The 13,411-nt window shown below is 31.0% G+C and overlaps 3 protein-coding genes across 3 annotated transcripts; 2 read left to right on the top strand and 1 right to left on the bottom strand.

Moving 5' to 3' along the window:
* Positions 1–417: 417 nt before the first annotated feature.
* On the bottom strand, positions 418–4,519 carry LOC103852527. Its single transcript, XM_009129424.3, has 13 exons — positions 4,278–4,519; positions 4,067–4,160; positions 3,906–3,990; positions 3,760–3,829; positions 3,618–3,675; positions 3,469–3,538; positions 3,292–3,337; positions 3,010–3,214; positions 2,723–2,928; positions 2,582–2,647; positions 2,364–2,501; positions 1,841–2,063; positions 418–599 (listed from the first exon to the last, which is right to left on the bottom strand). Exons 1-12 carry the CDS (start codon positions 4,412–4,414, stop codon positions 1,985–1,987), a joined length of 1,254 nt encoding a protein of 417 aa, XP_009127672.1. The 5' UTR covers positions 4,415–4,519; the 3' UTR covers positions 418–599; positions 1,841–1,984.
* A 306-nt stretch (positions 4,520–4,825) lies between these two features.
* Positions 4,826–9,175, top strand: LOC108871604. Its single transcript, XM_033285816.1, has one exon. The coding sequence runs from the start codon at positions 7,320–7,322 to the stop codon at positions 8,415–8,417; it is 1,098 nt and encodes a 365-aa protein (XP_033141707.1). The 5' UTR covers positions 4,826–7,319; the 3' UTR covers positions 8,418–9,175.
* LOC103852584 lies at positions 5,601–6,794 on the top strand. Its single transcript, XM_009129488.2, has 3 exons — positions 5,601–5,672; positions 5,751–6,056; positions 6,150–6,794. Exons 1-3 carry the CDS (start codon positions 5,601–5,603, stop codon positions 6,792–6,794), a joined length of 1,023 nt encoding a protein of 340 aa, XP_009127736.2.
* Positions 9,176–13,411: the final 4,236 nt, after the last annotated feature.

The following is a 13,411-nucleotide window of genomic DNA, read 5'->3' as shown; positions in this document are numbered from 1 at the left end:
AGTTCTGATATATAGAAACCTAAAAATATCTAAATAACAAATGTATCTGAAACGGGTTCAGATATTTGTACAAAAAATAACCGTATTATCTGATTTGGTCCACGTTTTTTGAATACAATTAGTTATATTTATGATCTATCTATAATATAACAATAATTATGAAAAGTAAATATCAATGTATAAAAATGTATGAACCAACCGGATCAATCTCTAGTTTATCTTAATTAGTTAGAATTGTCTTATTTTTTTTAATAGTATACCTAACTGGCACAACGTCAAGCTAGATAGACTCTGAAAATTGTTGATTCCAAAAGGAATAGCCATTCAACGAAAAGGAATGGCCATTCAACGAAGACTCAACGACCGCTGAGAGTTCTTGGTAGTCGTTGATTCTGAAGAATACCGGAGACAAAGAAGAACTAAAAGTTCTAAGATTTTTCTTATTCAATACATCAATAGTTACAATTGACAGACTAGTTACAACTTAAATAAGAAATACTAACAACAAACCGTAATCTAACGGTTTGAAAGTTATTAACAAAGATCATAAAGCCCAAAACTAATCATAAGCCCAACAAGTAAATACAACTACACGGAATATAGGCCTGGACATTTTAACCTGGATCCGAAAACCCGAACCGGAACCGACCCAAAAATACCCGATCCAGACCCGGACCGAAAATTTATAAGTACCTTTTGGGTTTAATTTTTTTGTACCCGAATGGACCTGGAACCGAAAGGAACCGACCCGAATAGACCCGGACCCGAAAAGAACCGACCCGAATAGACCCGACCCGATTAGAACCGATTTGTACCCGACTTAAAAACATGTATATCTAAAACTATAATGTTTTTGTGTTCTATTTTATATATATTATTTTATGATTTAGTTGAAATATATTTTGTTAACAACATTTGTTATTATTTTGTAATATTGTTTAAGTAATATGAAGCTTTAAAATGTAAAACTAGATTTTAACCCGCGCTTGAAAGCGCGGATTTGGTTTTGATTTGCTTTTCATAATTATGAAATTTAGTGTTTGAATCATATAATCTTGAAGATTATTTCACTAATGAAATTTAGTGTTTGAATCATATAATCTTACACCCAAATCTTGTATAAAGCTTCTATAAGTGTCTTACATGTAACGTGTTTTGTAGTCGATGGTAGTATGTGAGGGAAATGAATATTTCGTTAAGGTAACAGTTATAATAGGTTGTGCTTTGATTTTGGTTCATGTAATGTATTTTGTTTGGGTAGGGTGGTTTAGGAATCGGTTTTAGTGGTTATGTATAAATAATAATGTATACAATTCGCATGGTTAGAGTAATAATGGGGGGTCTATAGAGTAAAAAAGATTGTCAATTATTGTTATAATATACAGGGTAAGTCCAAAAAAATTTAAAAGTAATAAGTCCAAACAACTTTCATAGGTAGATTTTTTCAAAATCCTTCCCTTTTAATAGTATTGATTTAGAGTTTAAAAATGTTTTATGTTAATTATTAATAGTTTCATTTAGGTTATTTTGTAAAATTTTAGATATATATGACAAATATTAACTAAATTTGTTAGAATTGGGTATGTCATGTCTTTTTTAGATCCTAAGTACCCGAATCCGACCCGGACCCGATATGGACCCGAAAAATTATGGATATTTTATGGGTATTTTAATTATAGACCCGAACCGACCCGGACCCGAGAAGAACCGACCCGAACCCGAACCGAAAATTTCTAAGTACCTATTGGATCTAAATATTTAGGACCCGAAAGACCCTGACCCGAAAGGAACCGGCCCGAACCCGACCCGAAGATCCGAACGCCCAGGCTTAACACGGAATGCATTAGAGACGTCAACCACGGTGAGCATCATAGAGACGAGATCGTGTAAAGATGCGCTGCATCAGTATCATTATTACAAGATGCTTAATCAAAACACGACATAAGAAAGTATAATACATTTTCATCATGGTCGTCTGAAATCTCTACGCATCGTATACAGGCATACGGAGCTTAATCAATTCACGACATATCGGGCATGTCTTGCATTTCTTGCAGCACGTGCTGAAACACACAAAAACGACATGAACATTTTACAAGATTGTATTACAAGAAAACACAAAATGGTCTACACTTATAATTAGCAAAATACAATTTAAGACTACTGGACACATTAAAAGTATCGGTGGTATGTGCTAGTTTGTGTCACAATGCATGTTTTTTGGCTGTAAAGACAAAATGTATTGACACAAAGTCATGTTTGAATTGCTAGTTTTGATAAACAACTTTTTGGAATGACAATAGCAAACAATGCGGTTTAAGGGAGGCAGAGAAAAAGAAGAAGGAAGCAAACAAAAGGAATACCTGCAGAGGACGTAATGTTTACATGGGAGTAGAACCACGTTGACCGGATTCTCAAAGCAAACTTTGCAAAGATTCTTCTCCTGCTGGCTGCTATCTGTTTGCTCACTCAATGCAGCTTTTGGTGAGAATGTGTTGTACCTGAAAACATATGGAGCAAAACATTGTGTATAAGTGAAAAAATGCTATTTTGTTTTGTTACCAAACGATTTCAGCTTTACCCGGTAGCTTCTCCACGGTTGAGCCTAACTTGTTCCTCCTTACTTCCTTCATTGATAGACCAATAGCTGTTATTTTACCAAATGCGAATGATTAGTTCTTCTCGTTGTCACCAGTGATTGCCATTGCTCAGTTTGTCGTACCTTTTACAATGTTGAAAGAAACTCAGGAATACACGAGCCGATGATCTCGCCAAATATCTTCCATAAGGACCACCAACATTATAAATCCACAAGACAGACTTCACCAACGAAGTATATGTAACAAAAAGCACCGTAGCTCCTTGTAGCAGAAAAAGAGGTACAAACAGAAGTACAACCGGAATTTTTTTCGGAGAAGCAGGTGTTCCCTGGCAATTAATTAGATAAAGGAGAATTAGCTCAAACACGTGCAAAAAGATATGATGGACTTGTTTCTGTAAAGTGGGTACCTCTAAGCTCAAGAAAATGATGACTTGAAAGGTAATAAATGGGATTTTCATTACATATCCACCGATATCTAGGAGACCGCATTCTATGTTGCTGTCCTCATCCCCATATCTTACTCCCATTGAAGATGAGTTAGGTATGTGTGAATCACTATGGATTGACTGTTTCCTCCACTTTGCGCAGAGAAACCCAAATAACTCTGCTATGCTGTAGATTGAGAAGATTGTTCAGACTACTAGAAGAGGATAGTTCAGAGAGACTTTAAGAAGAAAAAATTAGTTTACCCAAAGTTTATAGATAAGTCCCACAATTCCAACGCAGCTAGATCACCTGTACACAGCGCGAGATATAACGGATTCAGAAAAAAAAAAAAAAGAAACAGACTGAGACTTGGCAGTGATATTAACATAGAAAGATGGTAACAAAACAATCTTTCATCTATTAGTAAATGTGCAACATACCACGTGATTTAACAAGAGTGAAGGTTATGGCAGCAATGAAGGAAATCATCCATATGGAAACCCATGTGTACTACAAGAAGCAAATTAACAAAGGTTAAGGAACAAATGAAACCAAATTTTGAGACACTCAAAGAGAATAACCAACTTACGAGAAGTGGTTCATCACTCATAGTTTCCTCATTTCTAGGCATGCGTGTCAAACACTTTCTGCAGGAGAAGTTGCATGTCAGTCATCACTAAGGGCAAAAGTCTAAATTACAAAACCAAAACCTTAAAACATTGATGAAATACCTGAGATTAACAACCAAAATGGCTACCTCGAAAGCAAGCAAGGGTAAGAAGACAAACGTTAAGTCAACATCTGCAAGAGAGGGAAACAAACCATTCATATATACCCTTTGATTAAAGAGTATTAGTAAAATGGTGGGGAAAAAAACCATATTTATCTTCAAGATATAGAAAGAGAAGGATCTCAAAAGCAACAAGCAGTGGTGTTGCCATGACATATTGAAAAGGAGTCCACTGCAACAAGACCAGAAGTTTAACAGGTTACAAGCAGCTATGCCAAACAAAGAGTTAAAAAGGGTAATAATCATACATTCTCATCATGAGGCATTGGTGGAGAAGGCAACGAGCATCTACCACGCGAAATCACAGCAAGACACAGCCACCACAAGGGTGTAAATACAAACCTGCAAAAAAACAGAATCAAAGGAGAGTCCAAAAAGTCTTGATCCTTAAGGATGACTAAAGAAGATTCACTAAAGACTTAGTCAACAGAAGTCAAGTCATCAAAAGATAGAACTGACCACCATGAGTGAGAAAGGAGATGATCAAGCTTGAGAGCAATAAGAAGCGTGAAGGAGAAGATGAAACCATTGGCGGAGACCGCTTGAAACGACTTCCAAATTATTTTCCATCTCATTACTCTCCTCTGCACCAACATCACGAAACTGTGAATCAGTCAGAGAGACACTTGTTTGTTTACAGAGTTCGAATTCAAGATCTGGTTGTGGGAAAGTTGAGATTTTTTAGTGGAAATTTTCCCAATAGTACCATTTTACTTTTATGTTAATAATATTTAAGTCTTCTTAGTCAGAAACTTCTTTCCCAGGAAAAGCTTCTTTCCAAGAAAAACCTTCTTTCCCAATAATATTTTAACTCTTAACGTTATTCAACCGTCAATCAATATATAAAAACTTCATCATATCCGGTGGTATTCAAAGATAAACAAATATTTGAAGGAAAAAAAAAATTTGTAAAAGGATTTTCATGCTTTCATTTTTAGTCGAAAATAGTTCATACTAAATACACACCTCTATAAAGGTTATTTGGAAAAAATTCAAGATTATTGATTGGTGACATGTGGTAAACTTGATTAAGTTTGATTTGTGATTGTAACTCAAAAATGTTACCAATCATGCATTAAAATTATTTTTTTGATTTTAAGTTTGATTTAACATGTATTGTACTTGAGGTATCATTTTGACTTAGATCCTTTGTAAAATTGCTAAATCAAAACTTAAACCAACATCAACCAAATTTGCATGTGTTAGAAGTTGATTTACAAATTTAATTACTTTTCCTGTTTAAAAAATAAAAAAGAAAATAATGATTTTTGAAAACTTACGTTGCCAAGTTGAGTCCACCTAATTTTGAACTCGTCAAAGATTTTTATAATCTTTCTTGTTCCTATTTTTTTGAATTATTCAAAATTTTAACTAATTATTAAACAAAATCTTAAGCGTTAATATGATATAATAATTCAAAAAATACTAATTATAAAATTATATATATATGACCCTAAGTTAGTGTGGATCACACACTTTCAAAACCTAAAAAGCTTAAGGTATGTTTTCTTCTGTTTTCTTCTTTTGCTTGCAAAAGTTATTTTCATTTTTTACTTGCAAAAACTAATAAGCTTGACGTCTGTGTTCTATCTTCTTCTTCGTCTTTACTTCTAAAAGATATTTTTTTTTCTTGAAGAAACCAATAAGCTTATGTTCAGTTTTTCTGTCTTCTTCTTTATGTGAAAATCATATTTTCATTTTTTTTACTTGCATTAGCTTTATAGATCGTTTTAAATAATAGAGTACCTTTTTATGTTTATTAATTTTTTTTTTTGGATGAAGATGTCTAATAATGAAAATGTTGATGATGCTGGTGTTGGTGCTGATGACGGCGGTGGAACTACACGTCGTAAGGTAAACTTTATAATTGATATGTCAAAATTTTAACTTATATGAAGTTATAGTATTTTAATAATTTTAACATAACTATAGAAACAAAAACAAATTATATGGGAAGATGAGCATGTTGGGGTATTCTTGGAGCTTCTCGATATTGAGTTGGCTAAAATTAGATACAGACAAAAGTTACCGAAAGAGGTAGGGAGAGAGCGTATTTGTAAAGAGTTTTTGGAGAAAACTGGTATAAGCCTTTCTTGGGAGCCTTTCAAAAGCAAATACGATATATTGAAAAATATGTATGGATCGTATAAAAGGCTCAAGAATTTTACTGGAGTTTCAGCAGATGACAATACCGGTTTGATTGAGATGGATTCTGAATGGTGGGACGATCGCGAAAAGGTACATTAGTGTACATAGTTGATATTTAAAAATCAATTAACAAACCTTGTTACTGATATTTACGTTGTATTCGTTATCTTTTGTGTTGTGCAGGAGATTCAATATGCAAAAAAGATCCGTGAAAATGGGATTCCACACATGGAACTTATGAGACGGATATTTGGACGTCAAGGCAGTAAACCAGAAGCTATGTACTCAACTCATGTGCAAGATGCTGAACAAAATGAGCAACTGGATAAATCAGTTCCAGAAACCCAAGACAACGATGGAGACCATACAAATGATGTGCATCACCACTCACAAACCATTTCACTAGACTCTCCTCCAAGGTCACCTATTGGTCCATCAAAGTGGTCAAACAGAAAACAGGCACGTGTTGCTCCATACGAAAGCGGTCGAGGGAAAGACGTTGCACTCAGCCGCGAGAAGAACATCCCACGAAGAAGAAAGTCATTTGAAAAGGAGATAAATGAGCAGTTCAAAGAAATGATGGAATTACGTCGTTCTCAAGTTGCAGAAGCAAAAGAGCGCAGAGAAAAAAATGACGCTCAACCATTTAAAGAGGCATATGAAATCTTGAAATCAATTCAAGGTCTAACAAGGTGGACAGATTTTTGGTGGGCTTGCATCAAAGTACTAAAAGAAGATCCATTTGCCAGAGAAATGATTTTCTACAATGAGAGTGATCATGATAGGATTACCTTTTTGGAGGGTTATACAGGATATGATCTTCATTGAAATTTCTCCGGAGAACGTTTCAAGGCTTTGCAACATTGTCATGGTGATCCTTCAAGTGCCAACCCAGAGCAAAACATCATAAGACCAACCATGGAGAGTTACAAGGATTTTGCTGCCCCATCTCGTTCAGAACTAATGTCATTGTTTGAAGAAGTAGGATACAAACGTCGATATGGGAAAATGGGTGATAGGCGGGAATCGAGTGAGACAAGAATTAATCTTGATGATTAAATTTTTATTTATAGTTCCTTTTAATTAGAATAAAGTAGTGTTTCTTATTTTATTTTTTAGAGTTAATAAATTATCATTTTTAGTATTTTTATGATAGTTAACATTATTCTAAGTATTTTTCAAATCTTTTATATTGTTGCAGGTCATACGATTAAAAGAATTATATTCTCGAGGTTTAGAAAATCTTACAGACGAGGAGCTGCTCGAACTATATGATATGGAAGATGACGAGTATATAGATATGATTTTACAACCTATGTGGAGTACTACAAGCGTCATTTTTCCAAGCAACCAATGGTATTTGAACGGGGACTGGGTTGGCGAAATCTCGAGAATCAGATTCGTAATAATCCAAACCACTGCATGAACATGTTAATGATGCATCCAGAAGCCTTTCAAAACCTATGCACAACACTGGAGCAACGTTACAGTCTAAATAGTACCGATCATATCAGTGTTGTTGAGATGGTGGCAATATTTCTCGTTACATGCGCCCAAAATGATACGCAACGGTATGTTGGATTGTCTTTTGGTCGTTCCCAAGAGACTGTCTATCGAAAGTTTCATGAAGTATTGGATGCAGTGGAAAGTCTTGCATGTGAGTACTTAAATACTCCAACAATGGCATCGCTCCAGATTTATCCGCGTAAGTTACGAGAAAACTCAAACTATTGGCCATTTTTTAGTGGATTTATTGGGGCACTAGATGGAACACATGTCAGAGTTAAGGTTGGAGGTAGTGATGCAGTTGGGTACTGGGATAGGCATGGACAAACAAGTTTAAACATAATGGGCATATGTGATATAAACATGATCTTCACGTATGCATGGCTAGGTGCATCTGGGTCTACACATGATTCATTGGTGTTGCAATATGCAATAGATGGAGACCCTATATTCCCTAAACCTCCTATAGGTAAATACTATCTTGTTGATTCTGGATATGCTAATAAGCGAGGATTTCTAGCCCCATACAGAGGAAGCAGTAAAGAAAATATCAGATATCATCTCTCGGAATTTGATGATGGTCCTCCTAGAAACAAGAAGGAATTGTTCAATAAATGGCATGCATCACTTCGCTCAATCATCGAAAGAACTTTCGGAGTTTGGAAAAAGAAATGGAGAATTCTTGATAACTTGCCTCGCTATGACGTCAAGACCCAAAATAGAATTGTGCATGCAACAATGGTTCTTCACAATTTTATCAGGCTTCACAAAATTCCAGATGCTGATTTTGAAGATAGAAATAGCAGTGGTCAAGCACAACAAAGACGACGGATTGAAGAAGAAGAGCTTAGTAGACTTGAAGAAGAAGAAATAACAACTGATGGTCAATACATGAACAACATACGAGATGAGATTGCAAACATGATTTGGAATGAACATTTATAAAAAAAAACAAATTTTATTGGATTTTTTAATTTAAAGGTCATGTTATTATTATTGTTATTTTATTTTTATTTTTTATTTATATTAGAATAAATATTATTATTCGATTATAATATTTAGAAATAATATATGTTGAAAATTATTTTTCAAATTTAATACTTATTTAAAACATTTTTAAATATTTAATGGTTTATTTGTTTTTAATAAATATATCACTATTAATATGTTTATATATTCATTTATTTTATTAAGAAATTCATACTGCAACTTATACATCAAAAAAGTTACCAGTCAATAGTTTTTAAAAAATGATTACTCTTATTTTTACTGCGAACTTACCACATAAACTTACAGTTTATACCACATCATTTTTACTGCAAGTTACATCGAATTACAAATCATACTGCAACTCGGTTTTAATACTACATGTCACCAGTCGGAGCATAAAAGAGAAAACATTACAGAAAAAAACTTGCAGAACTATATCAGTTTACTTCATTCTCAACTCTTATCCCCATTCCGCCCCCAATCGATCTTTGAAACATTTCAAGTTCGTGAAAATGCAATTTTGTTTCGAGTTTTGATTACATCACATAAGTGTTAGTGTAAAATAAAACAGTTTTCTTTCTCATATGTATGTATATATAGAAGATAGATAGATACTCCCTCCTTTCCTAGATGTTCTAGGTAAAACACGTTTATTAAAAAAATTATTTTTTATCTAAAAAAAATTATTAAAACTATAAATTAAAACTATTCAACCAATTACAAAATAGAACTATTAAATTTAATTGATTACACAGATTTTTATAAAGTTAAAGCTATCTACAAATATGAAAACATCTTACATATTGTAACATAAAATTTCTTCTAAACATCTTATATTTTAGAACAGAGGGAGTAAATACTAATAATTATATATACATATATATATACTCTCTCCGCTTCACAATGATAATTTTTTTAATGTTTTTACACAAAACACATTAAATCACTATAATAAATATATCATTTTCTTCAATTTTCAATAACTTTTAACCAATTATAATTTAATAAAATCAATTAGTTTTTTGAAGTTTACAATTTTTCATAAAACACACAAAAAATGTATCTTTGTGAAATATTTTTTTCTTCACAAAACATTTTTTTGTGAAACGAAAGGAGTAGATAGATAATATACTAAATATATGTAATATAATATATTAATATCATGATTTATAAAATATATAAATAACAAATGTATTTGAAACGGATTTGGATATTTGTAATAAAAATAATCATATCATCGATTCGGTATACATTTTTTTAATACAATCAGTTATATTACGACTCATCTAAAATATATAACACTAATTATAAGAAAAACAAATATCAAATGTATAAAAATGTATAAACCAAAATCTTCGTGGATGCGCGGATCAATCTCTAGCTGGTGTTACAGATGTTTATTTGTGTATTTTATTGGGATTTGAATATTTTGTATACTTGTATGAGATTCGGTTTGGATAAAACTCAAAATCCAAAATACTGTAAAACAAGATCTAAGAGGATATTTATAATGGATTCAATTCGATTTAGATTCACTTTTTGGCGTCAGTTCAATTCAGATTTTGGACTCTCTCTTTGTCCACCCCTCGTGCATTAATTAAATATACATGAAGCAAATAATTCTTGGTTAGAGATTATTTGTTCTAGTAAAATTGTTGGCAGTTGACAAATACTAATGGTTTAATGGAAATCAAAGTTTTAAACAAACTTAACAGATAAATATGTATACTGACCGAAAAGGAGCTCTCTTTCTCTATAAAAACAAATCATTTCCTTTTTCTTAACAAAAAAAAACTTCAATCATCTCTTCCAATGTCTGACTCCGACTGCTCACATAGAGCCTGAGTCGGGTGTAACTTCTATTTTATCTCAGTGTTTCAATCAATATTGTTGCATGTCGATTTTTCAGCCGGAAACTGTAGATCGTGATATATTCATGTTCTGATCGGTTGGATTTTATCTTGTCTCGAGGTGTTTGCTTCTCTAAGTCTGCATGTTCAGTTTCTTCCATGCTGACTCCTTGGCAATTTACACTATCTCAATTCTTATTTCGTTTTGGTTCTCAAGATTGATTTTGGTAGGTGGGAAGTGATTTGCTCCATGTCTTTTACCCAGCTCCGACTGCTCACATAGAGCCTGAGTCGGGTGTAACTTCTATTTTATCTCACTGTTTCAATCAATATTGTTGCATGTCGATTTTTCAGCCGGAAACTGTAGATCGTGATATATTCATGTTCTGATCGGTTGGATTTTATCTTGTTTCGAGGTGTTTGCTTCTCTAAGTCTGCATGTTCAGTTTCTTCCATGCTGACTCCTTGGCAATTTACACTATCTCAATTCTTATTTCGTTTTGGTTCTTAAGATTGATTTTGGTAGGTGGGAAGTGATTTGCTCCATGTCTTTTACCCAGCTTCATTCGTGTCAATTTATGTCACTAGATTCAATTTGGCCGGTTCCAATTAACGCTTATGGAACTACATGTTATGTTGCTCTGGGATTTGAAGCTTGGTTCTACTCAGCCTGCACTATTCACTATGGGAAGTTTCTGATTCGAGTTATCTTTTTTAATAGTAGTTTGGAGTTTAGGAATAATGTTTCTTAGGAGCTTTCTTCCTCGTCTTCATTCTATGTGCTTTATTTTCCTTTGTTTTTTTTGTTTTAAAATCGTTATGTTTTGGTTCGGGGGATTGTTTATCATTCGCTGATTTTGGACTCCTAGGGTTATTTTTAACTTGTCGGTTGTGGGTTTGATCTTGTGTGTTGATCTTCTGTTTGATTACAATGTATGCTCTTGTGTATTTCGATTTAATGTGAACTAGGATAAGACCCGCGCCTTGCGCGGGATTAAGTTATTATTTTTATTATATTTTGGAGAATGAAACAATAGTTTGGCTTCATTTGGATTACGGGTGTTCAATCCGAATATCGGGTTGATTTCAGTTCGGTTCGGTTTTTTTCGGTATTTGGTTAGTAAAATATAACTACTATTCTAAATCCATATTTACTTTGACTTTAGTCTTTCACATACTTTTGAAAGATTTCAACTGGACGACTAAATTGATCAGCCAATCTTATTGCTTTAAATCATTAGTGTTTATATATATATATTATTTAGTTTGAATATTTATTAAATAAAAATTCATATGCGTTATATTTTATGATCATTTGTAACTTATTATAACAAAAAAATAATCTATTGATCACAAAATTTTCAGAGTGGGAATATTCAAATTTCTAATAATATATAGACGTTTTCAAAAATTCAAATATAACATATAAGAAAAAATATAAATGTTTTTATTATATATTTAATGTGATTTTTTAATATCTTTCAATAATATAAAATTAAAAAAAAGAACTAAGATACCAAAATTGTTATCAAATATTTATTATTCATAATAATTAATTTTCATATATACGTTAATCATATTAGGTAATTTCGTAGCTTCTAATTAAAGAAAGTGCAAAAAAAATTTTGGTAGATTATTTATCAGTTCGATAGTTAGTTTAATAAAAAATATAATGTAAGTCAAGATGGACCAACCTATTTTTCCAAGAATAGTATATTTTATATAGTCATTTATTAAATGAGAATTTATAATCATACAGTTCTATGATCATTCATATCATTTTATAACTGAATATTTAAATCATCGATAACAAAATTTTCAATGTGAAATCTTTAATAAGTTTATAATTTATAAATGTTTTTGAAAATTCATTGAAAGTTTTAATATTAAAATATTTATGTAATCTTATGGTATATAGTATAATCTATATATATATATAAATATATATGTTTTATTATTAAATGATATTTTTTACTCATATGGTTTTAAAATAATGTGTAGCTTCTTATAATATTAAATAAAAGTTCATATTAATACAATTTTATGATCATTTGTAACTTATTATGACAAAAAAATAATCTATTGATCACAAAATTTTCAGAGTGGGGATCTTCAAATTTCTAATAATTTATAGACGTTTTGAAAAATTCAAAATATAACATATAAGAAAAATTATAAATGTTTTTATTATATATTTAATGTGATTTTTAAATATATTTTAATAATATAAAATTAAAAAAGAACTAAGATACAAAAATTGCTATCAAATATTTATTATTCATTATAATTAATTTTCACATATACGTTAATCATATTAGGTAATTTTGTAGCTTTTATTTAAGAAAAGTGCAAAACATTTTTTGGTACGTTATTTATCAATTCGATAGTTAGTTTAATAAAAAGTGTAATATAAGTTAAGATGGACCAACCTATTTTTCTAGGAATAGTATATTTTGTATAGTTAATTATTAAATAAGAATTTATAATCATACGGTTCTATGATCGTTCATATCGTTTTATAACAAAATATTTAAATCATCGATAACAAAATTTTCAATCTGAAATCTTTAATAAGTTTATAATTTATAAATGTTCTTGAAAATTCATTGAAAGTTTTAAAAAGTTTTAATATTAAAATATTTATGTAATCTTATGGTATATAGTGTTTAATATATATATATATATATATTTATTTTATTATTAAATGATATTTTTTACTCATATGGTTTTGAAATCATGTGTATCTTCTTATAATAAAAATGTTAAACCATTGATCATTAATTTTTAACATAATAATTTTAATAGTTTTAGTCATTTATTGTCGTTTTTAAAAATTCAAAATATAACATATACGAAAAAATCTAAATTTTATTTTTATAGCTAATTTGATTGTTTAATTTATTTTAATAATATAAAATTAAACAAAAAATGATGGAGGAGATATACATTGTTGTCAAATCTTTATTATTAAACTCATTAATTGTCATATATATATTAGTCATTTATGGTAATTCCGTAGGTTTTATTTAAGGAAAGAAAATATCATATCATATCATTATATCATATAGTTTGACCAACTTATATATCTAACAACATATA

This window comes from Brassica rapa, chromosome A02 (assembly GCF_000309985.2).
Source record: "Brassica rapa cultivar Chiifu-401-42 chromosome A02, CAAS_Brap_v3.01, whole genome shotgun sequence".
Classification (NCBI taxonomy): domain Eukaryota; kingdom Viridiplantae; phylum Streptophyta; class Magnoliopsida; order Brassicales; family Brassicaceae; genus Brassica; species Brassica rapa.
Note: the sequence above shows the minus strand (reverse complement) of the source record. Positions and strands in the feature narration are given on the sequence as shown.